This window comes from Scleropages formosus, chromosome 6 (genome assembly GCF_900964775.1).
Source record: "Scleropages formosus chromosome 6, fSclFor1.1, whole genome shotgun sequence".
Taxonomy (NCBI): domain Eukaryota; kingdom Metazoa; phylum Chordata; class Actinopteri; order Osteoglossiformes; family Osteoglossidae; genus Scleropages; species Scleropages formosus.
In genome coordinates, this window is record NC_041811.1 from 5,684,800 (window position 1) to 5,708,018 (window position 23,219).

The 23,219-nt window shown below is 42.4% G+C and overlaps 1 protein-coding gene across 2 annotated transcripts in view; it reads left to right on the forward strand.

Annotated features, from left to right (window-relative positions):
* The window catches only part of ppp3ccb (protein phosphatase 3, catalytic subunit, gamma isozyme, b), a 43,690-nt gene extending 24,900 nt beyond the window's left edge, over positions 1 to 18,790 (forward strand). Inside the window, exons 4-14 of one of the 2 annotated variants that reach the window (XM_018732934.1) lie at positions 416 to 527; positions 2,622 to 2,767; positions 3,022 to 3,161; positions 3,554 to 3,631; positions 3,992 to 4,086; positions 4,682 to 4,807; positions 4,969 to 5,046; positions 9,368 to 9,452; positions 9,819 to 9,916; positions 11,105 to 11,131; positions 15,830 to 18,790. In XM_018732934.1, coding sequence (XP_018588450.1) covers positions 416 to 527; positions 2,622 to 2,767; positions 3,022 to 3,161; positions 3,554 to 3,631; positions 3,992 to 4,086; positions 4,682 to 4,807; positions 4,969 to 5,046; positions 9,368 to 9,452; positions 9,819 to 9,916; positions 11,105 to 11,131; positions 15,830 to 15,999 — 1,155 coding nt within the window. In that variant the 3' untranslated portion in view covers positions 16,000 to 18,790. Of the gene's footprint in view, positions 1 to 415; positions 528 to 2,621; positions 2,768 to 3,021; positions 3,162 to 3,553; positions 3,632 to 3,991; positions 4,087 to 4,681; positions 4,808 to 4,968; positions 5,047 to 9,367; positions 9,453 to 9,818; positions 9,917 to 11,104; positions 11,132 to 15,820 lie in introns of both variants that reach the window. The other variant, XM_018732935.1, reaches the window with a different exon arrangement.
* Positions 18,791 to 23,219: the final 4,429 nt, after the last annotated feature.

A 23,219-nucleotide genomic window follows, 5' to 3' on the forward strand; every position in this document is an offset into this window, starting at 1 on the left:
AGAGCAGCAAGAAACAACTGACATTTGCTCTCACTCTGTTTTGTGAGTATGTAATTAGCTTGGTGTACTGGCCCTCAGCACTGCACTGATGTAACCTGTAGCGTATGGTATGTTTTCCTAAGGGAACATTGGGATGTTGAGGCTCAACAAGCAAGATCACTGCTGCAGTTACGTGTGACATTCTGCTTAGTATTTGACCCTTTGTGTGAGTGCACATGAGAGCACCCAGACTAGGGTGCTGTTCTGCTCGAAGGGATTTTTGGAGTCTTAAGTGAGAATGGGGGGGTTTTGGAGAGGGGGGTGTTGCACCCCCTCACTGGGGCTACAGCTCATACCGATCTGTTTTTTCTTAGGCCCTGAATTACACGTTTTTTTTTTTTTTTTTTTTTTTTCTTCCCCCCTCCCTCTCCCACAGTGTGTGCTGTTCTTGTGGGCCCTCAAGATCAACCATCCGAACACCCTCTTCCTCCTCAGAGGGAACCACGAGTGCCGGCATCTCACAGAGTACTTTACCTTCAAGCAGGAGTGTAAGTAGTTGTGTGCCAGCTTGCTTCTGTGAGCGTGCATTGTCCCTTGGTTTTCAGTACATTTAACAATTTTTCTGTTACGTCTCCAGATTATCGGTCTTTTGAGCTCTTGCATGTCATGACACCTTCTTTTCTCGCGATGCTGGAGATAAGTGGTTCACACAGACATATGGGGCACCACGAAAACTGTTGCTGACTCAAATTACACAAACCACTGTCAGCACACACTACTCCCCTCTGCTGTTTATGTATATGAGGAGGGAAGCCCAAGCTGAGTAGCCCCACACCAAATACGCCAACCCCCAATGTGTTTCTGAAACATGAGTGCTGCCCTTGCTAAGGGTGATAGAAAGAGCTGAGGCTGTCATTTCTGTGGAGCTCCCCTACCAGTGAACTAATAGGAAACTCTACAGCTTCCTGTCTGTCAGAGACCTCTGGAGCTGCCATCAGACTCTACAGTGTAGGTTTTGTTTCAAGGGGGACTTGTGGGAGCAGCAGCATTAATAGACAATATTAGACAAAAATACACAAGTAACTTTGCTGATGTGCTTTTTTTTTTCTATGTCATTGGTCTTTTTGTCATCATTCTTGCACGCAGAGAGGTCAAACAAGACACAACAGCCTTCTTGTGGCAGCATTGTGGTAGCTTAAAGATGAGGATGTGTGTGACAGGTTGTTCTTGTGTGCTAGACAGTGTTTTGCTTTGCACAGTGGGTCCTCTGTCGCAGCATCAAAGAACCTCGTGTGCGACATATCTTTTGCCCATTGATCACAGTGCCGGATGACGGGTTGATTTCCCTAGGTTTTACTCTCTTCATTTGAGTCTTGACACTTTTGATGTGTTTAGCCCTCTGCTCTTCTGCCCCCAATCCTTAGGCTCTTCAGGCTGTCATTTGAGTGTGTTGACGCTAATGCACTATGCTGGTGTCTGTCGAGTGCAGCGATGAAAGCCCAATTGCTTTGTGCTCTGAAGAGTTGTTGGGTGCAGGCTCTTGGGACTAGTTTGCTCCTCAGTCAGACACATCAGTTGTTTTGCCATAATGAGCAGCTTAAAGTAACCTCCCCTCTCTCGATGCCTCCCTAGCTCCCTCACCCTGATCAACCCTGCTGAAATGCTGGGAGGTGTGAAATTATCTCTGATTGCATAACAAAGCAGGCATCTAGCCGGACCAATCCAAGGGCACAACTCTCTCTCATTCTGGCCAATCAGCAGCTACCTGGTAGGGCTGCTGCCACAGTTGCAACCCAAGAAATAAAGCTCCTCCGTGGTGTTAGGCATTGAAATTTTCCTGATCTTTACACCCCAGTATTATCAGTATCTTCAAAGTCACATTTTATTGGCACAGCTTTGGCTTTGTGCATATGAATAACCCATTATACCTGCTTGCTTTGTACAGATATAGTATGTAAGTAGTAACTTGTGGTCAATGAGGGACTGGAGGCTTCTGCTATAAGAAAGTAGGTTGTTACAAGTACTGTAAACTCAGTTCCTATTCCATGTACAAGTTTCTGAGGTGCAGGAGCATGTGTGATTGCCCTGTTCCCTTTATTTATACACTTGAAGAGCGTTTACACAGTCACTGCTTGTGTCAGCCTTTCCTCCGCAGGAGAAGAGAAGCCCTATTTAGGATGACTTGTCAACTCTGTTGGATGTAAATCTAATCTACTCTTTGCTTCACTATCTTTTTTGGGCAAGCATTTTGGGACATTCCATAGCAATGTTCTTGGCAACTCTTTCCTGCTTTGGTGCTTTATGGCCAATGAAAGGCAGAGCTGCTACAGTTAGACATTGCACATCCACCATTTTCGGTGTTGTCGTAGTGTGCTCATTGAGACTGGTTGTCACTTTGGATAAAAATCTGCCTTGTTTGTGCATTTGCATCAGCTACATCTTATCCTGCTAGTGCTCACTCTACTCTTATTTACTTGTGGAAAGCTAATAGAGCAAATGTCATGAAACCTTAATTCTTGCTTTGATTTGAGGCCCGTGGTGTGCCGAAAAGAATCCAGTCTGTTTTGCTTAGTTATTTCTGTGTCTTGATCATTGTCTTGAAAGGGTTCGTGTACCAATAAGCTCCCCTCTGCCACCTTCAGGTAAGATCAAGTACTCGGAACGTGTGTATGATGCCTGCATGGATGCCTTTGACTGCCTGCCCCTCGCTGCCCTCCTCAACCAGCAGTTCCTGTGTGTGCATGGAGGCCTTTCCCCAGAGATCAGCTGTTTAGATGACATCAGGAAGGTAAGTATCTCTGCAGGTGCTGGAGAGCATGCCTTGGTGAAAGGTACCTGCAGTGGGGCGAATGTAATACTTTGAAGTTTGATCCCTAATACTGGGGTTCATAAAGAAGAGCGTAGAGGCTCTTCAACAAGGAGACTCTGTATGGATAAATATTGCCTCTTTGAAATGACTTTGCTTCAATAATTTGGTTTCAATGGGCTTGGGACTTGTCTGGGACTCTTAACTGAGTGTTACAGTGTCACTTGCCATTGTAGTTAGATAGGTTCAAGGAGCCGCCGGCTTTTGGACCCATGTGTGACTTGCTGTGGTCGGACCCTGGTGAGGATTATGGCAGCGAGAAATCGGCAGAGCACTTCAGCCACAACAGCGTGCGAGGATGCTCCTATTTCTACAGGTATGCCATACCAGAGTGGGCCTCATGATTGTTTCCACAACACATGCTCATCTTGCCCTGCTGTGGCCCAACCTGACCTGGATCACGGTTGCCCTAGAAACATAGCCAGAGGAATACTTAACTAAACAACCAAAAATACTGAATGCTTAATCCATACTTGTATTGTTTCCACTTGGCTACCAGAGAAGTAAAAATAATACTGTCTGCTGATTGCATCAAGATTTTGCTTACTCAGTATGTTGTTGGAGCCTCGGGCACAGTTTGTACATTAAGTAATAGATGTTAACAATAGAATGTGTTCATAAGTATCCTGTTTGCTTTAAAAAGTGATATCAGGAGGGCATGCTTGATCTGAATTTAAAGTTTGTGTTTTTTCTCCTACTCTCTCGCAGTTATCCAGCAGTGTGTGACTTTTTGTTAAACAATAACTTGTTGTCAGTGATAAGAGCACACGAAGCACAGGATGCTGGGTAGGTAAAACCTTTTATAAGCTATATTAGACTCTAGACAGCCTAGAAAATCCAGAATCAATTCATTAATAAGACCATGGCATTGGCTGGCCTTATCTATTACATATATAAGGAATAATCACTAATTTAATAATGATTAAATTATTTAATTTTACTGCATTCATAGTACACTATTCAATTTTCTAGACTGTCACATGAAAGTTTATAGATTGTTTGCTTGTCTTTCTGACTAGTCCATATCTGATTGGATTAATCCTGCCTACTTTACGTTGGGTAACGCATCATTTGACCAGGTTTTAAAAGGCACGAGGTTATCCTGAAATGATTTGTACTAATGTGGTTCCCCCTAACCATTTTTAGGTACCGAATGTACAGAAAAAGCCAGACGACGGGCTTCCCGTCACTAATCACCATCTTCTCTGCACCAAACTACCTAGACGTCTACAACAACAAAGGTGAGCAATGTTTCTAATAGCTGCCTGCTTTGCTGTTTAATTGAGGGAGTACTGGAGGTCCACCATTTTACACCTGTGAGTTTTGGAGGAGGGTGGTGTGTTTCATGTTGGGATGTGTGTGCCTGCTGACAGCGTGTTGGTATGATCTGTGGATTGAGTGACATCTCAGGTACTGCCAGAGACTTTAAATCTTAGGATATTCTAGCCAGATGTTGTACTGATGTATTTCGGCTTCCCAGATGCGCTGAGACCCTCACATTCAACCCTCAACCACGTTAATTTCATCCCTTTCACCCCTTTATGCATCTTGGCTCTTTTCAATGTAGGAATATAACTGTTACACCTACAGCATTTTGTCACTAGCCTATTCCCAACATGCTATTCCACAAACCCTTCTTCCAAGGCTGTGACCATCCTACTCAATATGTTGCCTGTTCCACTAATGTGTCAGCTTGTCACTCCCACTTACGGTTTTATGTTTTATGTTTTTCTCTAACATATGATGCTTCTGGGTGGTTATAGGAGCAAATTTGGCCCTTTTTTTTTTTTTTTTTTTTTCTTTGTTTCTTATATGTTTCGGCTTCCTTCTCTCTAGCTGCCGTGTTAAAGTACGAAAATAATGTAATGAACATCCGACAGTTCAACTGCTCTCCACATCCCTACTGGCTGCCGAACTTCATGGATGTGTTCACCTGGTCCCTGCCTTTTGTTGGGGAGAAAGGTGAGCGCAGCAGTGCCTACTGAGTGTATGCGGTCAGACTGAGTACGGACCATAATACCACAGAAGCTGTGTAATGGCTCATGTTGTACATCTGTGTGTAGTCACTATGACTTAGTGTGGTTACATTACCTCTGAACCACTCGACTTTGACTCGCGTGCAGTGACCGAGATGCTGGTGAACGTGCTGAACATCTGCTCTGACGATGAGCTCATGTCTGAGGGAGACGACACATGTGAAGGTAAGTACTCTTCAGTTCAACCCCCCTAATACTTTAAGAAACCTAGGCAGCGCTCACAGGTTCCATCTCTGTTGCCTTAACTCAGTCTGTCATCCATATTTAACATTAATATAAATATTCAGCCTTATTGCTTGTTCTGCAATCACAATGTGCTATTTATACCCAAGTCCTGTACCTTATTTGGTTATCAGGATTCATCTATCCTGCGTTTTATGCACCTACTTGAGCAATGAACATCAGTGCATCAAGTGGAAAGTAACAAACTAGGTTTACTTAATCACACAGCTATGTCTCTTTCTCATAATGTAATGCACAAATTGTATTTTTGCTGAGATTGGAGAAAAGTGTCTGCTAAATGAATAAATGTAAATATAAGTAAAATCTACAAGGATCTTTGCCTTGGCATCACTAACAAAGTGCACCTGGCATTTCCTTCTTAATCTTGGTAGCCAGCCACATCATGTCAGAAATGCAGGTGAGTCACTCATGTCAACCAGGCAAACAAGGTATTTGCATATGGTATACAAATGAGGTGGGGAAAGGTCTCTGGTTGCTTGTGTGTTGAGGCGAATCAATCAAGTTGGATTGACAAATTTGGATGGTGCCATCACTCTGCAGCCCCAGTCTCTCTAGGGCCATCAGATTGGCATCTTGCTGCTCCATCTGATGGATGGGCAGTGAATGGTCCTCGCCTGTTGCTGACCTAGACATGTTTCCTGATATGCTCTTTGGAGACGCGCATCTTAGCCATCAGCTTCAGTTTCTGATGGCAGATAGCGATTTAAGGAAGTCCACACGCCCGGAAAGCTGTTTTGCATAAAAGCTTATTTTTTCAGCGCTCTAACATCTGTTGGAATTAATGTGCCAGTAATTTTCTTTTTTTTTTTTTTTTTATGCATGGTTAGTATTTTAAAGCAAAGCTTTCTCGTTTATAGTCAATGGTTTGTAAGGTGCAGCGCTGCTGTGTGGGTAGCGATAAACTTGGGGACACAGGGTCATATTCTGCTGCCAGAGGCCTGATTGGTGCCCTTGACCAAATGCAGAAACATATTCAGTTAATTTTTTATAGCATGCTCTTGTCACACAGTGACACAGAGCGCTTTAACACAGGCATAGGCAAGAAAATCAAACACACACACATTTTCTGAACTGCTTGTCCCACACGTGGTCGTGGGCAACCGGAGCCTACTTGGCAACACAGGGCGTAAGGCCGGAGGGGGAGGGGACGCACCCAGGACGGGACGCCAGTCCGTCGCAAGGCACCCCAAGTGGGACTTGAACCCCAGACCCACCGGAGAGCAGGACCCAGTCCAACCTACTGCGCCACCGCCCCCCCTAAAAAAAAAAATGCATCAGGAAAAAAGAATAGACACTTGACTACCGACTATCATAATATGCTTTTATAGAACTATAAGTATGCCTGCTGGGCACGGAGGAAAGGAACATAAACTCCCAACCGAAAATAGAGGGAGAAGAAAACCTCTGTGGGTCCAAGGCCCTGGGCATTCTAGATTAAGTAACAATTCTAAGGCATTTTACAAGTAATAATGATATTGTTGCTGTAGGGTAGCTTGAATTCTCAGCTCAGCATGGTATGCCTTGGTCATGTTAAGTTGGCATAGGGGTGCGTCTGTGACTGTCGGCCAGCCTCCTCATGTCTTATGTAGGGAGACAACGCTCAACAAGAAGAAATAGTCATTTGTAACTTAAACAAGTAAATTTAATTTGCATTGGTATAGAGGAGGGAAAAACAAACACAGCCAAGTGGAATTACATTTCGAGGTGGAATGCCTGAGTAAACATGTAAGTAAGTTTTCAGTCTGGATTTGAAGACTGAGACAGACAGGGCATTTCTGACAGTAACTGGTAGAGTATTGCACAGTTTATTTGCCCTATAACTAAAGGCGTGACCTCCTATTGAGGTCTTATTAATCACAGGTACTTTAAGATGACCTGCATCCAATAAATGAAGATATCATCCTGGGATATAAGAATCAATAATCTCAGAGGTATGCTGGAACAATGCCATGTACTGCCTTATAAGTCAAAAAAAGCATTTTATAATCAACTCTAAATGTGACCGGGAGCCAGTGCAGCAATTTAAGTACCGGTCTTATATGGTCATATTTCCTTGTTCTAGTGACAGTTCGTGCAGCAGCATTTTGTACCAATTGTATCCTGGATAAAGTCTGGTATGGACAACCTGATAATAAAGCATTACAGTAGTCCAGCCTGCTTGAAACAAAAGTATGAAGAATTTCTCAGCATCCTGTCTACATAGCAATTGCTGTAATTTACATTTATTTATTTAGCAGATGCTTTTCTCCAAGAAACTTCCAATGAACTCTATGTAGTGTAATCAGCTCGCACACCTTTATATGACCAAGGTGACTTACACTGCTAGATATACTACTTACAATGGGTCACTCATCCATACATCAGTGGAACACACTCTCCGTGTGTCACTCACACACTATGGGGGAACCTGAACAGCATGTCTTTAGACTGTGGGAGGAAACCCACGCAGACACAGGGAGAACATGCACACTCCACACAATTTGACTAAGTTGTGCGTCCTTCAGGTAAGAAACATAAAGGTTGGTGTTATTGTGTCAAGAGCTTTGGCATCACCACCCACCAGAAGTACCTCTCTTTTACTGGCATTTAGAGAAATTTTTATTCATCCATAATGAATAAAATGGTAACATTTACATTTATTCATCTAGCAGAAGCTTTTCTCCAAAGTGACATATGTCCCCAAAAATACAATTTGTGCATTACATTAAAAGAAAGACATAGCTGCAGATGTGATCCTTAAGTAAACCTAGTGTGTTACTTTCCACTTGATGCATTGATGTTCATCACTGGAGTAGGTGCATAAAACACAGGCTGTACCTGCCGTGTAAAGGCTTATCTGAGGATGATCATAAAGTTACGGTGCATGAACATTTACGCCATATGTGAGCTGGAGAGATCTTAGGCGAAGTGAGTCCGGAAAGGATGAGTTTTCAGACCCTTCTTGAATGTAGACAGTGTTTCTGCAGTTCTGAGTGAGGGGAGGAGGTCATTTCACCACAACGGAACAAAGAACCTCCGTACTTTACTTTTTGTGCGCGGGACCACCAAGTGAGCAGAAGTAGACGAGCGAAGGGGTCTGGCTGGGGTGTAGCGGTTGGTCAAGTTTTGTAAATAGCTGGGAGCAGTTCTATTCATGCATTTGTAGACAATAACCAGGGTCTTGAATTTGATCTAGGCGGCTATAGGAAGCCAGTACACAGAAATGAGTAGAGGAGATACATGGGAATGCTTTGGTAAATCAAAATGCAACTCGTGCAGCAGCATTCTGTATCAGCTGCAGAGGTTTGATGGCAGTTGTGGGAAGGCCACACAAGAGGGTTGCAGTAGTCTAGACAGGATGTCACCATGGCCTGGACAAGTATTTGGGTTGAGCCAATTGTGAGGTAGGGATGGATCCTACGAATATTGTGCAGGCTGTGTCTGCAGTACCGGGTTGTGGCTTCAATGTGCTGAGAGGACAGCCTTGAGTTCATCAATACTCCCAGACTCTTAGCCAAGGAGGTCGGCAAAATGAGTGAGGTTGTCCAGTTTGATATATACAGTGAGAACAGTAATGGACCCAACACAAAGCCCTGTGGCACACCATACTGAACCATAGTTGCAATGGAGGGGTGTAGTCATGAGATTTCAGTGCTAATTGTTCACGGTTAGCTAAATACTGGTCAAACCACTTCAGGACAGTACCCCTCAGTCCAACCAGGTTTTCAAGTCTACTCAGTAGGATACTCTGGTCTACCATATCGAATGCAGCACTCAAGTCCAGTAACATAAGAATAGATATCTGACCAGCATCAAAAGAGATGAGAATATCATTAACACGTGTGAGCGCCATTTCAGTGCTCTGACCAGTGAGGACTGAAATTTTTCAAATAATATTATGATATTTTACAATTTAGGAAGCTACAATCTTTTCTAGAATTTTGGGTAAAACAGGGCACAAGGCTGGAGGGGGAGGGAACACACTCCGAACAGGATGCCAGTCTGTCGCAAGACACCCCAAGCAGGACTCGAACCCCAGACCCACCAGAGAGCAGGCCCTGGCCAAACCTGCTTGCGCCCCCCAACTATGGTCCATTTTACTTCAGTTCTATACTGGTTTGCTGTAGCAGAAGGGCAGATGGAAGATCACCTTTTTAGTACTGTAGCTGAAGTTGTGCTTCCTGCAACGAGTGGCTGTGATGTCTGCCTTCATTGGTTGCAATAGTGCAGTGGGCTCACAGTGAGAACTTGTACTCTTTCACAGGTGGCGCCCCAGCCGTGAGGAAGGAGGTGATCCGGAACAAGATCCGGGCCATTGGCAAGATGGCACGAGTGTTCTCTGTTCTCAGGTGAGGGATAGTCGAGCTCTCCTTTACTCCTGTCCTTATAAACATTTAACTGTTAAGAATTAGTTATTAGTGATTATCCCATGTTGAACACTGAAAAGGTAAATAAAAATCAGAGCACAGACTTCCTCTAAAGATCCTTTTATTAAAGACATGTATTCATCAATGTCTGTTATGTCAGGCGGTATAATTACATTTGCCATAATTATGTTCTAATTGTCCTTCATACCATGTCAAACGGGGTTATGACTGAGCTACAGCAGGATGTGTGTGGGGGAGAGTAAGAGATGTTTCCTGGACCAGGAAGAACTCTCTTTATTGTCTGCACTAATCCTGTCTCTGGTGGTGTCTTCCTGTCTCTGTCTACAGGGAGGAGAACGAGAGTGTACTGACCCTCAAAGGTCTGACTCCTACTGGAACACTGCCACTGGGAGTCCTGTCTGGTGGTCGACAGACCCTACAGAGCGGTATGCATCTCCAGTCCCTGCCCACCTATAGTTGCGAGTAGCTGCTAGTTGGCCCAGTTGGGCAGTGATCTGAAATAAGGGTTGTAACCCAGTACCCTAGTTTCTGCTCCCTCTCCTCTTGCTGCTCTCCTGCTGACCAACTCTGTTGCCAGAACATGAGCTGTGTTTTTGTTTCTGCATAGGTTGGCCAGTAATCAGCTCAGATCTTGGGATTTCTTTTCATAGTTTTACTCCATCATCGGTCATCATCATGAGCCAGTTTTGAACTTGTATATCTTAAGCCTGGATTTAAAGGTGTTTTGAGCAGTTCTGATTTTCTGGACTGAGATTTTAGATCAATTTTCTCACTGTTTAAAAGATGAACCTAGAATTTCCATATTGTGACAATCCACCTTCGGCTGATCAGAGCAGTCGCAGATGTTGGAAGCATTCGGAAAACTAACAGGTGGTCCTGGACTCTGTTTATCCACGTGGATTCACCTTTCTGTGGATGATAGTCCCCAGAGCCTCAGGGTTTCCCACTTCAGACTTCAGGAGTGATGAATGGAGAAGGACCTTGAAGCTGATGGTGTGTGGGAGAAGAGCTATACTATCTGAGCTCTTCTGTGACACTGTGCTCCTCTTGCCATCCAACACACATCACACATACTGCATGTTCCACTGTGCTAAATGGGTGGAATTTTTTGGCAGTCACTTTGCAACCAATATGTTAGACAAAGGTGGAATTTAAGCTTTCATACAGTTTCATCTATCAGTCATGTCACACACCTACCTGTGACTCAAACCAGCTACATGGTTCTTAACTATGTACTGTGTATGCATTCTGTGTTTGAATGCTTTTGTTCATCATGCTTTGTTTCATGTTCCTACTTCAATATCTATATGTAACGAAAAGGAAGGGAATGTGGAAAATGTGGCCCTCTGCGAAGAATTCTAGCTAGATAGTACCAAGAGTCTGCGTGTGTGAGTCTGTGTGTGTTTTCCTTACGCTGTGTGCCTAATCCTGGGTTTAACCTTGCTGGGGTTGGCGGGTTGGGGATTTTGCATGTTTCCTTGGTAATCGTTGGGGGGAAGGGGCTGCTGGAGCGGGTGCCTGTGACTGCCATGGTAATTTGACTCACTGTTTCTCCCCCCCTCCCCCCTGCGTTCTTCGGGCTGGGCATGGCACTACTACTCACGCTAACCCAGCCACCGTAAAGGCAGAGGAAGCACGAGGTATGCAAGCAGTCTACGAAACCTTGTCCGCGTTGTGTGTCCTTTAACCTAACTGCCCCCACCCCCCCATTAACGGGTGTGTATGTGTGGTCGTGTGGTCTGTTGTCTCTTTGTAAAACCCGTTTCTGTTATTACCGTATATCCTTTGTGTTCTCACCTGTTTGCTCCAATACTAAACAGTGATGCTGGGTGCTGCGGTGGAAATGGGGTACTCTTGCACAACTTGTGAGGGGTGAGAAGTGAAGGGTGGAATGACTGGCTGAGTGCATCTGGCTCTTTCTTTGTACAGTACTTATTAGGCTCATGTTTTTGTCCAGGGTAACTTACACTGTCTAGATTGGTTCAGTTATTAGTACTTTGGGTAACACAACATCTGCAGTCTAAACAAATTGAAAAATAGGACAGGTTTGAAACCTAGGAAACCCTTGTTGGAGGATCAAAGTCATAAAAGTCAAAACTGACACCGGCTCCTCCATTGGGGTTGTAAATCTGTATATAATTTTAGTTCATAACTTCAGATTGGTTGTCTTCAGGGTCGCTATCAATAAAAGCTTAACATTAGATGTCCCCTTATTAGCGAAATAGGGTCAGTAAAAGTCTCAGCTACAAGAGATTTTATTAAATAGATATTTTAAATGTTCTATTACTTTTGAGCTGTATTAAAATTTATTGAACATTTAAAATAAAAATACATCTCAACAAACTCTTATGACAATTGTTGACCAATTCATCCCATCCCTGTTGTCTTATGGATCACGGAGACTCGGAACACCAGACAGTAGCTGTAAACACTGAACAAATGAATTCAGTTTATTTTTATAGAGCGCTCTTCTCACACTGACACAAAGTACATGCACACTGGCATAGAGCAAAGAAACAAATACTTCAGAAAAGGAAACGGCTGACTACAGACGAGCGTGATATATAATCAATGTATTTATAAAGCTTTAAGTATGCCTACTGGCCATGGTGGAAAGGAACAAAAAAAACTCCCAACTGAAAGTCAAGGGAGAAAAAACCTTTGGGGTCAATGTGCCAGTGGCTGCCTGCTGCTCCTGGGCATACTAGATTAAATAGGACTTGTAAGTCATATTACTGGCAAGAATAGTATTGTTGCTGTACGGTAGCTTGAGTTCCCAATTCAGCAAGGTATGTCTCATAATTCAATTAATATGCTCCCACACTCATTTATGTGTATTTTACTGTCAATCTACTGGCTGGCCACATCAGTACAGGTTGCGTTTGCTCTGCTACAGATTTATTTTTGCAGATGCTTTTCTCCAAAGCGACTTCCAATTAATGAGTAAAGATTCTATTTAAAAATAACAGCTGAAATGACTGTGCAGATTTACATACAGATCATGCCTGTTTTATTTTTGATGGATGTTTGGGGCAGAAGAATTTTGAGGGCGCGATGCATGTAGCCACTCAACGGTCCACCCGCTCCTGAGATCAGAACATGCACACAATTGGTTATGGATTCCATAAGAACTTCTAACCAAATCTAACATTGGCTCTTGATGCTCAGGACATGGGGGGCGCGGTGGTGCAGTGGGTTGGACCACGGTCCTGCTCTCTGGTGGGTCTGGAGTTCGAGTCCCGCTTGGGGTGCCTTGCGGCGGACTGGCGTCCCGTCCTGGGTGTGTCCCCTCCCCCTCCGGCCTTACGCCCTGTGTTACCGGGTAGGCTCCGGTTCCCCGCGACCCCGTATGGGACAAGCGGTTCTGAAAGTGTGTGTGTGCGCGCGCACGCTCAGGACATAGAGTATTTCAGTTGGTGCAGTCCTTTACAATTAACCGCGTCATTCAAATGGTTAAGGAACTCGATCTGTGAGCAAAAGTAGGGTACATTTGCATTTATTTATTTAACAGATGCTTTTCGCCGAAACGACTTCCAGCAGATGCTTTGTAGTGTTATCAGCCCACACACCTTCTTCACCAAGGTGACTTACACTACTAGATACACTTACTTACACTACTAGATACACTTACTTACAATGGGTCACTCATCTATATATCAGTGGAACACACTCTCTCTGTCACTCACACACTATGGGGGAACCTGAACAGCATGTCCTTGGACTGTGGGAGGAAACCAGAGCACCCGCAGGAAACCCACACAGATACGGGGAGAACATGCAAACTCCACACAGACTGAGTGGGGATCAAACCCATGTACTCACACAACCCAGGTGCTGTGAGACAGCAGCACTACTTGCTGCGTCACTGTGCCACCCCTTTTTAGAAAATAACATGAGAAAATGCAGCAAGAATAAAGTAAAATGTACAACTTGACTGTAATTTTAGGAGGCGTTTATAGGTAAATCTAAATAAATATAGAAGTTACTGAGTGAAGGTGAAGTCATCACAGCTAGTCTTTCCCTGTTGATTGTATAATGGTATGCCACTTGACTATGGTAAACAGTCTCTCACTGTCACTCATCCAGATATTTTTAGGTTAATCTTATTATGTGGCATGGCCTGTACCAAGCTGTGTTAATTTAATGTGAAAAGTAACACTTCTCTGTGGGAAAGCCATTTGCCCTTTTACCTGCTTGTGAGTGATTTTTAACATGAATATATGCATGTGTGCAAACCACACACACAGATACAAACACAGACACACACGCCCTCCCTCTTTTTCTCTGACACGCCTGAATGCTGGCAGACTATCCACCCAACTGTCAACACAACTCACTAAAAGTGGTTGTCTGAAGATCATTGTGTGTATGCTTGCTTGTGTGTGCATATATGTGCATGCAGGACTGGGTGTTTTGTTGCAGGTTTGTTGTGATGAGATGATTCTGTAAAAACTTTCATATCGTAACCTCTTTTCCACAGTAATTGTCATGACATTGACGTGAAATGAAACATGACGTTTACAAAATATTTGCAAAATTTCATCTGTATTTGGACATTAACACACATCTAGTTGCTTTACATGTCTGTATAAGTAGCTATGATATTCAAGACCATAATTTATCAAATGGCTAGGCTCACAGCTTTTTTTTTTTTTTTTTTTTTTTTTGGGAGGGGGGGCCTGCTTTTGTCTTAATATTTTATGTAGTGTTCTGCCAGCATATTATTCTGCCCATTTTGCCTTATCTTTCATAATCACCTTTAGATGGCTAATACACCCTTGGTTCCTTTCTGTGAAGGAAAACGAAAGAAAAAATCTCATAACATTTTTGTAGTCTGTAAACCGCCTTTCTGCTGAAGTCTTTCTGCCTGGTCCCTGCCTTCTTAATTGCTCAGTCCTGATTGGGAGTTTAAATATGATTATATATTATTGTAGTTTAAGCCAAACCTTTAGGAGGCAGATGTTGGGGACACTGTGTATGGCTGTGTGTCATTTTGTGAGTGAGCTGGTGTGTCTACGCACTAAACCTCCTTGTCGTGTCCTCTCAAACCATGTGTAAGTGTGTTCTGGTTGTGCAAGAATAAACCATTTCCTCCACAGTGTAAAAAGTTGGCGCTTAAACCTGTCTGTCCTGTCTTTTTGCAATTTACTGTATTGTATAGTGGTGGTTTTGTCATTTTCTCATTAGTTTTGTTTTTTGAGTACCTGTTGGCCCTTTAAAATGGAATAATGCCTCTTCAGTATGTCTGTGCTGTCTGTGCGTTGTACACAGAACAAGGTCACTCCCAGAGTGCAATGTGGAATAATTTTCAAAAACTAACTCAAGAAGGGTGCTGCCCCCTTATTTCATTTAAATTTTGAAGATGGCAACTCTAACCTTAGCAGTGCACAGGTGTTCCAGTCAGGAATGTTAATTGCTGGTGAAACATCTCAAGGGGCAACAGGTACCTTTTTAAAAATACAAACAGCGTTCTCTCTCTTTTTTGGTCCGGTTATTTTCATGTTTGTGCTGTAGAAATTGTTAGATGTGGGATTTTTATTGTTGGTTGTTTTGTTGTGGTTGTTTTTGACTTTTGTAACTGGTTTTTTGTCGGGTCTTCTGTTAGCTGTTTTTTTTTGTTTTGTGGCTGTGATTTGCTTGATGTTCAGTGTCCATTGAGGTCATTGTACTTTGCTGTTGGCCATCAGTAAGTAGTGATTATGTGATCATTGTTGAGAAGAGTAGCTTCTAATGAAACCTATTTTTCCCAACCTCATCACGCTGCCATGGCTGTCCCGATCAAGTAAGTAATCAGCTTTAATATTTAGAACTCCTTTTATTTCTTTTATTGCAAAAATATTTGTGCTCCACATTTCTGTGCATCTAGATGCATTTCTGAGGAGAGAACTTGATTGGTTCAGCTGTTTTGGTCATGACAACTTTGAGTGTAGACATGTTGACCTCTCACTACCCGGGTTGACAAATTCAGTCATTGAGATGTTTGAATTGCTCATTATGGGTGTCAGGGTTAATAAATTCCATTGTTGGTTTGGGGATGAGTTCTAAAGGCCAGGAATTCTGTTGGCTCATGTTCAGTATCAGAAAGTGAAGGTTTATATTTATTCATGTATCAGCTACTTCTCCAAAGTGCACAGTAAAGACTAGAGGTGCTGTTATGTTTCTTTCTGGGAGCAGAGTGGGATTTGGCTGCTAGTAGAGTTCCCCTGACTGTACTTTGCAAGACAGTGCCACAGTAAGAAAGACACATTTGCTCTTGGACCTGATCTTTTCCCTCTGTCTCTTTCTGTACTTTTTCCCTCCCCATCTCCTTCCCTGCTTCTACGCCACAGCCATCCAAGGCTTCAACCCACAGCACAAGATCCAAAGCTTCGAGGAGGCACGTGGTCTGGATCGGATAAACGAGCGCATGCCACCCCGCAAGGATGGGAAGCAGCCTGATGGCATGGCCGCCAACTCTCTCAACGCCACCAACTCTCCAGACAAGAATGGCACTAATGCCCAAGCATAGTCATGCCATGGCCCCCACCTGGCTGGTCTGCCCCGGCCTGCCCCTACCCTACTCTCTGCCACTTCCCCCCTTGGCCACCCCTCCCATTTCCATCCCACTGGTACAGGCCTCTCCCACCTACAGACTGACTGCCTTGGGACAGATGTCCAGATCATCCTCCAACATCCACCACAGGCTTCTAATCAAATCAAGAGCTTATTTATTCAAATATGAGACACATATTATATTCTGAATAAATAAATTTGTATAAAGTGGGGGAGCAGACATGATCATAGCAAACATTGACAATCCTGTTTTATAATTTTGAGTTGATCTCTGAGATAGTAATATTAAGATATTTTATTTATCAAGAATACTTCTGCCGATTTCCCTCTGGTGTCACTGAGGGGATGATGGGATATGGTAAATTTCTGTACTTAATGTCTGCCACTGGGTTATACAGAGGGTAACAGTTCAGCACTGACTAACTGCTGGAAATGAGAGGAGCTTGAGGGGAGTGTGTGCACAGTTAAAATTATGTGCGATATATTGAAAGGAACAGCACACAGAGGAATTTGTCAGCTGCTGTGCATCAGTGAAAGACATATTTATGTATGTTTATTTGTGAGTTCCCTTCAATGTGATTTTTGTCAACCAATGACGAATCTGTTTTTACCGAGCAGCAGAACAGCCAGGGGGTGGGGTAGGGTTAGGGTAGGCATTGGAGTTGAATAGGGTTGTCACACTGTTGTCCTTGAGTTTGCTTTCTGCTTCCCATCCTCTCAACCATACAGAGGTGGTGCTCTTAGTGCTGCATTTGACTAAGACAGTCCGTCAAACAGGAAGTCCCGTCGAACGGTGTCAAACCAGTGGGGCTGATATCACCCTTGACCGTGTCCAAAGGAGCTCTATCAAGAGATCCCATTGTCAATAACAAATTCCTTTAGTTTTATGTTTGTGTTTATTTTAATGCGTGTAGCAGGAAACAAAGCAAAAACAGCCCTAAACTTTTCCTGAAGGTGGGGGGGATAAAGATTTCTTTTTTTTTTTTTTTTTCCCCCCTTTTCAAATCTCCATGCCAAAACAAAGTGGAGTGGAGCTTCAGTGAGGGCACAAGGGTGGAGCTTAAAGGGCATGAGAGTCCCATCAGTTGTGGTATCCTTCCAGTCTCTCCTGGGTCTGAGATGCTACCAGAACACTCTGGCCTCTGGTTCAGTTTGATGCCCACCAGCTGCCATGACAACAGAGTTGATGACAATTAGGGTAATACTGGTCCTCAGTTTCACTGTATCAGCAGTCATACACTCTCTTAGCCATGGGGCCCTGTTGGGCCCAATCTGCTTGGGTTGCTGGCTTATTTTTGTGGACTTCCTCATTGTCCTCTAGACTGTTGCAGTTTTAATTTCTTATGCTCCTCTTTTGTGTGGCATCAATTAAATGTAGAAGCCACCCAGCTGATCTCTTTTGTTCTGCCCGGAGATTGCTTGCTTTATGTTCTGCTCCAGATGTGACGTCAAGACCCACTTGAAGCCCTGTCGTGGTTTGTTGGAAGAAAGTTTTTAGGGGGCATCCCACAGTCTCCAGAGATTGTGCTCTGTGCTTTTATAGTCTTACAATGCAGTTTTTAAAGCATTTCTGATTTCCTGTTATTAAAGCATCTGCCACACCTGACCCCTGTGATGATTATTTGAGAGGGGTTAAATGGCAGTGTACCTAGGATTTGTAACTGGGGTAGTGGTGTGTGTAGACTACACAAGTTCAGCACATCAAGGGCATGCATGTTTCCACTGCCATGCTTTTCAGATGGGGAGTGCCTCTCCCTAAGAGTATGCACCATACCACATCTTGACTTGTAAACAGTTGGTTTTGTGGGCTCCTTGCTCTAAGATCTGCTGTGTTGTGCTTCACACCTTATCAGACAGTCTTATTTGACAGATCACTTTCTGACACTTTTTTTTTTTTCGTTTCACAGCAGTGATCACTGCTGTCTGCATGTTGGACCCAGTAGTGTGTAAGCAGTGTGTGTAAGAGGTGCGCAGAAGAAACTGCCTGTGTTCAGGGTACGGGTCCTGTTGTCCCTGCAGTCTGTTACGATTTCAGAGAAGTTCTGCACTGATTTCTCCACTAGATGCTTATTGGTTCAGAAACTGTCATGCTAGTGTTCCATCAAGATTTTTTTTCCCCCCTAGCTGAATGAAACATCACTGCCGTAGTATAACAGCAGCACAAGCAAGAGCTACCTTAATCTCTGTGGTCTGTGGTGGGGAAAGGGGGTTCACATGGCAATCAGCATGTATAAATATATAAATACATTTTTCTTTTTTATTCTGGATGTTTTGTCTTTGCAGGGTGTGTTCTTGCTTTGTTGAGGCCCCACTGGGTTTTCTCTTGCGGTTTAAGTTAATAAGATGTGCTTCAGTGTGAAAGAGGTGGGTGGCCGAGGCGTTGCCCCGGAACTCCTTTCTGACTTCTGTTAAGCATCAAAACATATCTTACAGAATGTACAGAAATTGTTTATTGATTTTCTTAATACTGTAGCTGTAAAGAAAAAAAACGAGTATTAAACTTTTTTTTGTCCAGTACTTGTATTGCAAGGCCTCTAAATTTTGATTCATGTAGATGTATCACTCCAAAAAAGGAATATAAAAACTGAACAAAAAAGTCTTGTTGTTTGTCCATTTAATGTCAGGTTTGTCACTACACAACTGGAAAATTCAGTTCTCTCTCACACAGAAAAAACACTAGCTGCAGGAGAAATAGGTAAAATGAGTATCGTACTGTTAAGCATCTTAAGCCAGATCCACACTCAGACACACCCATCATTTATGAATTTTAATTAAAATCAGTTTGCTTGTAATCTTGGATTGGTCCATTTTTATTTGTGAAAAAGAAGGATGTATAAAATTGTGTGCCATTATACTCGATGTGGCCATACATGAGCTCCAATTATGGTTACTCAGTCAGTGGGGACAGTGCAGGTTGTTACCATGGTGACCCATCTCTTGTTTTAATGATCTTGCTTTCTATTCCTTATATATTTAGTGATTTTTACATCATTGGCTATTTGCTGACTCATTCAGGGTCCTGTAGGTCATCCATGGCTGCTTGATCAGCTCCCCATGTTGCGTTCAAACCTGGGACCTTCTCGTTCCAGATGCACATTGGTGGAAGTTAAGGCTTTTTAGTTGCAAATTAGCAAAATAGTTGGACATTAAAATTAAACCTTTTCTGTGTAATCTAAGTTGCATATTAAAGGCTTAGCTTATTCATTACAGTAAATGTAAAATTCTATCCTTGTACATTAAATTGTGAACTGTATCAGATTTAGACAAATTACAATGCTATGGCAGGGTGCATACAGCAATAATTGAGCAAACATGGTTACCACAGTAACAGATGTAGATTTATATTAATTTAGCTGATGCTTTTTTGCAGAGCAACTTACAATGTTAAGGTTACAATTATCACAAGCTTATAATTAGTTACCCAGCTGGGTAATTTTACTGGAGCAATTTAAAGAAAATTCTTTGGTCAAGGGTACTGCAGCCAGACATGGGAATCGACCCTGCGACTTTTGGATCCAAAGGCAGGAGCTCTAGCCACTACATTATCAGCTATCCCCAGATAAAAGTATTACATAACTAGTGAGATATACACTCTAAATGCAAACAATGGTAGTGAAGTAGCCATACTGTAAGCTCAGTAGAACTATGGCAATAAGAGTTTAATACCATTTAGTGTTTCGATAGATCTGTAATAATAGCTACAATCAAAATACAACAAATATATATTTAATAATGGAGTCGATAGTGATTAGCTGGAATGATAGTAACATATAATGGAAAGACAATTGTAAAGCATAGTTTTAAAAAAAATTCACCTCAGTTGTGCGAAACTGGTGGGCAGTCTTATGAAAGAATCTTTGTGTGGTAGCCTTGAGCGGTTTGTGCTCAGCTGTCCTTACCTTGAAGGTTTCCTGAGCTGTTACCAAGAAATATTGCGACCTGGAAAACACGTTTCCATCGCAACTGGGCTCTACCTGCACTGACACAAGGGTGGCTACATTTTTTCATTTTGCTCCCGGTACAGTACCAGTGTCAAACCCCAAATGTGGTCTGCATTCAGGAGGCCTCACCAGCATGTAATTTCACTTTGTCTATGGAACTTGAAGGTTATTCACAAAAGACATTTGAACATTTCAAAATTATGACTTTTTTTTAAATATCAGAAAGTGTGTGTGTGTGTGTGTATATTTTATAAGCCATGATGTGGTGACTGGGGTAAAAGTTAGAGGGGTTAGGTGTGAGGCAGAAACTGGTAAGAAACTGCAGAAGCTCAGTTGTATCCTCATGCTGACTTACTCTTACAAGATGCAACTCTTAGGACTGATTAAACCCCAGCTAGCACTGTGTAGTGGTAATTGGCATTTCCTCATTTAGATTCCTCATTTTGCCCAGAGCAACTTACAGTGTGAAACTACTTACACTGATTCACCAATTACTCAGCTGGGTAATTTTTACTGAAGCAGTTTAGGTTAAGTACCTTGATTAAGGATAATACAGCAGGATGCGGGATTCAAACCTGAAATGATTGTATTATCCTCTGCCTCACAGCAGGAATTAATGGCAAGAGTCTTTGAAATCTTTGCGACAGGAGGCTGTTGGCCATGTAGACAGCTTTGAGGTGGCTGATGTTCCTCCTGATACAGTACTCAGATCTTTTGAAATCAAACTGCACACAGCTAATCATATTTAGGGTCACTGGTCAACCTAAACCAGATGTCTTTGGATGGCTTTAAAAAAAAAACCATCAATTATAAAATAGTGACCTCCATACGACTCCAGCCTCTTAAATCTCAACATTCAGCGTGACCTGGAAATGCTGCTCTGAAGCATGGTATTATAGCTAAATAGCTGCAAGCATCATTTTTCTGGGTATGATTTGGTGAGGATTACAGATGACAGGTGGGTTAGGATATTTCATCATCACACCAGGTGGTACAGTGGTTAGCGAATTAGACTTGTGATCGAACAATGGCAGGTTTATACCCCAGGAGAGCAACTTCTGTCATAGATTTGAGAAAGGTACTTAACCTGAATTGCTTTATTAAATACCTAGTCATACAAATGGATGAAAGTGTACTGCACATTATGTACTCTGCCTGAGTTGAAAGCATCTGCTGAGTAAAATAGATAATGAAAAGGGGCTCAGATTAAAAAAGGACCAAAATAATTCCTACTTCTGCGCCATATTGCCACTAGGCGCACTAAAATTACAAAACATTACAAACGATGACAGCAGCATGTGTGTTTAGCATGATAGACAAGGATTTGAGGTTCATCCCTTTATTTACTCAGGATGTTTCTTTAGTGCATCATCACAGATCATAGTAACAATAATAATAAACCACATTATCAGCAGGAAAAACAGCACGGCTTGGCTCATCCGTGAATATTAACATCCAGAATTCCTGCACCTCTGAACAACAAAGCATTGTTTATGATCCAATGAATGGAATGAATTATTATAGCCACACTAGAGATGGTCCAGAAGTTATGCTTGTGTTTGTTCTGCATGGAATGGTCGCACCTCTCATGTGCATTTTAGGGTTGCCATTCTGGACATAAGAAAATCGTTTTGATCGCTAACCTAATGACATCACATTTCTGCAATTAACATGATTCTATTTATTCAAAATGATCTCGACACACATTCTGGGATCAGGCGGCAATGTTACTTCCACCTCTCACAATTTTGCTTTTAATCTAGAGAGAGCCACAAGATGGCAGTATTGGCCATGTCCCAGTCTTTCCCTGTCCCCATTCCCCATTCCCAGCTGAGCAGCATCAAATCTGCACTTACACTCTGTTTCGTCCTGGCGCTGTCTCGGAAGATATGCACATTAAGGAGTCTCAAAATCAATTTTTTTTTTTCTTCTTTACACAAACTATGATACAAAATACGTCCATTAATTAGCGGAGGGTTGCCGGGTAAGGGTTCGGCTCACTGCGACCCTGCTTGGGACAAAGCAGTTGTTAACAATGGATGAATGAAGAGTAAATATTACTTGTGATAGTAAAAATGTGTAATTTTCTCTGCTGGGTGTTCCAACACCTCACTGGACTAACAGGGCTAACTTGTACCTGTTTCCTTTTTATCTAATTGCTACCTTTGTTCGAGGTGGCTTGCATTGTTGCATTACATTGATTTCACTGATTTATTGATTTGTTGCAGGGTCATTTTTACTGTATCACTTCACAGCAAGTACCTTCATCAAGGATACTACAGTATTCTGCCTCATGAAAAAAAAAAAAAACACATTATAAATGTTAAGTATTCCTGTTCTCTGTTGGTGCAATTAATAAAATGGCTGTTTTATAGATGTCACTGTTAATAAGGGAAAATAAAGAATGGTTTTGCATAATAAAAATACATATAAAATAAAGGTTTTGCATATTTCATTTACCTGGTCTTTATATCCTACTATCAGCTGTCCCTTGCTTGCTTTTCAATGGGCCTTTTAATATGCCGTGGGTTGTGTGTTTTAGTGCTTGTGTGTAGGGTTGAAATTTTGTCAGTATTTCACAAGAGTGAAACATTGTTTTTCAACTTCATTACATTCCAGTAAGTTGTTAAAAAAAAGACCAAGTACACTTGAGAAAACAAACCATCAAACCAACAAAGATGAAATCATATCAAATACCATTTTACAAGACAAGAAAAATACTAGCAGTCACATCAAAAATACAGAATCAGAATCCCTCACTAATGAAAATAAGATGGCATCCATATGCTTTTTAAAGAACTCATATAAAATTACTTTAGACAAAGGGTAATAAAACCGTCTCAAGAGTCAAATACATATTCCCTCAAAGGGCTCATTTTGATTGAATAATTGATACTTCCTCTTGCAGCAGTGGACAGCTGGTATAGTGGATGGAGCTTTGAAAACAAAAGACCCAGGTTCAAACCCCACTTCCTGCTGTAGTATTCTAGATCAAGGTACTAACCCTGAATTGATACAGTAAAAATCTCCCTGCTGTCACTAAATCAGTAAACCATTGTAAATTGCCTTGGACAAAGGAGTGCATAAATATAATAATTAATAAATAAAGTAAATGAAAGAAGTGTGAGGAAGACAGCCATGATTGGAGTCTCCCTGTCATCAATGGAGACAGTGGCATCAGCCAGCCCAGTTGAGTTGACACTAAGCAGCTGAAAGCAGGACCGGGATCTCACTG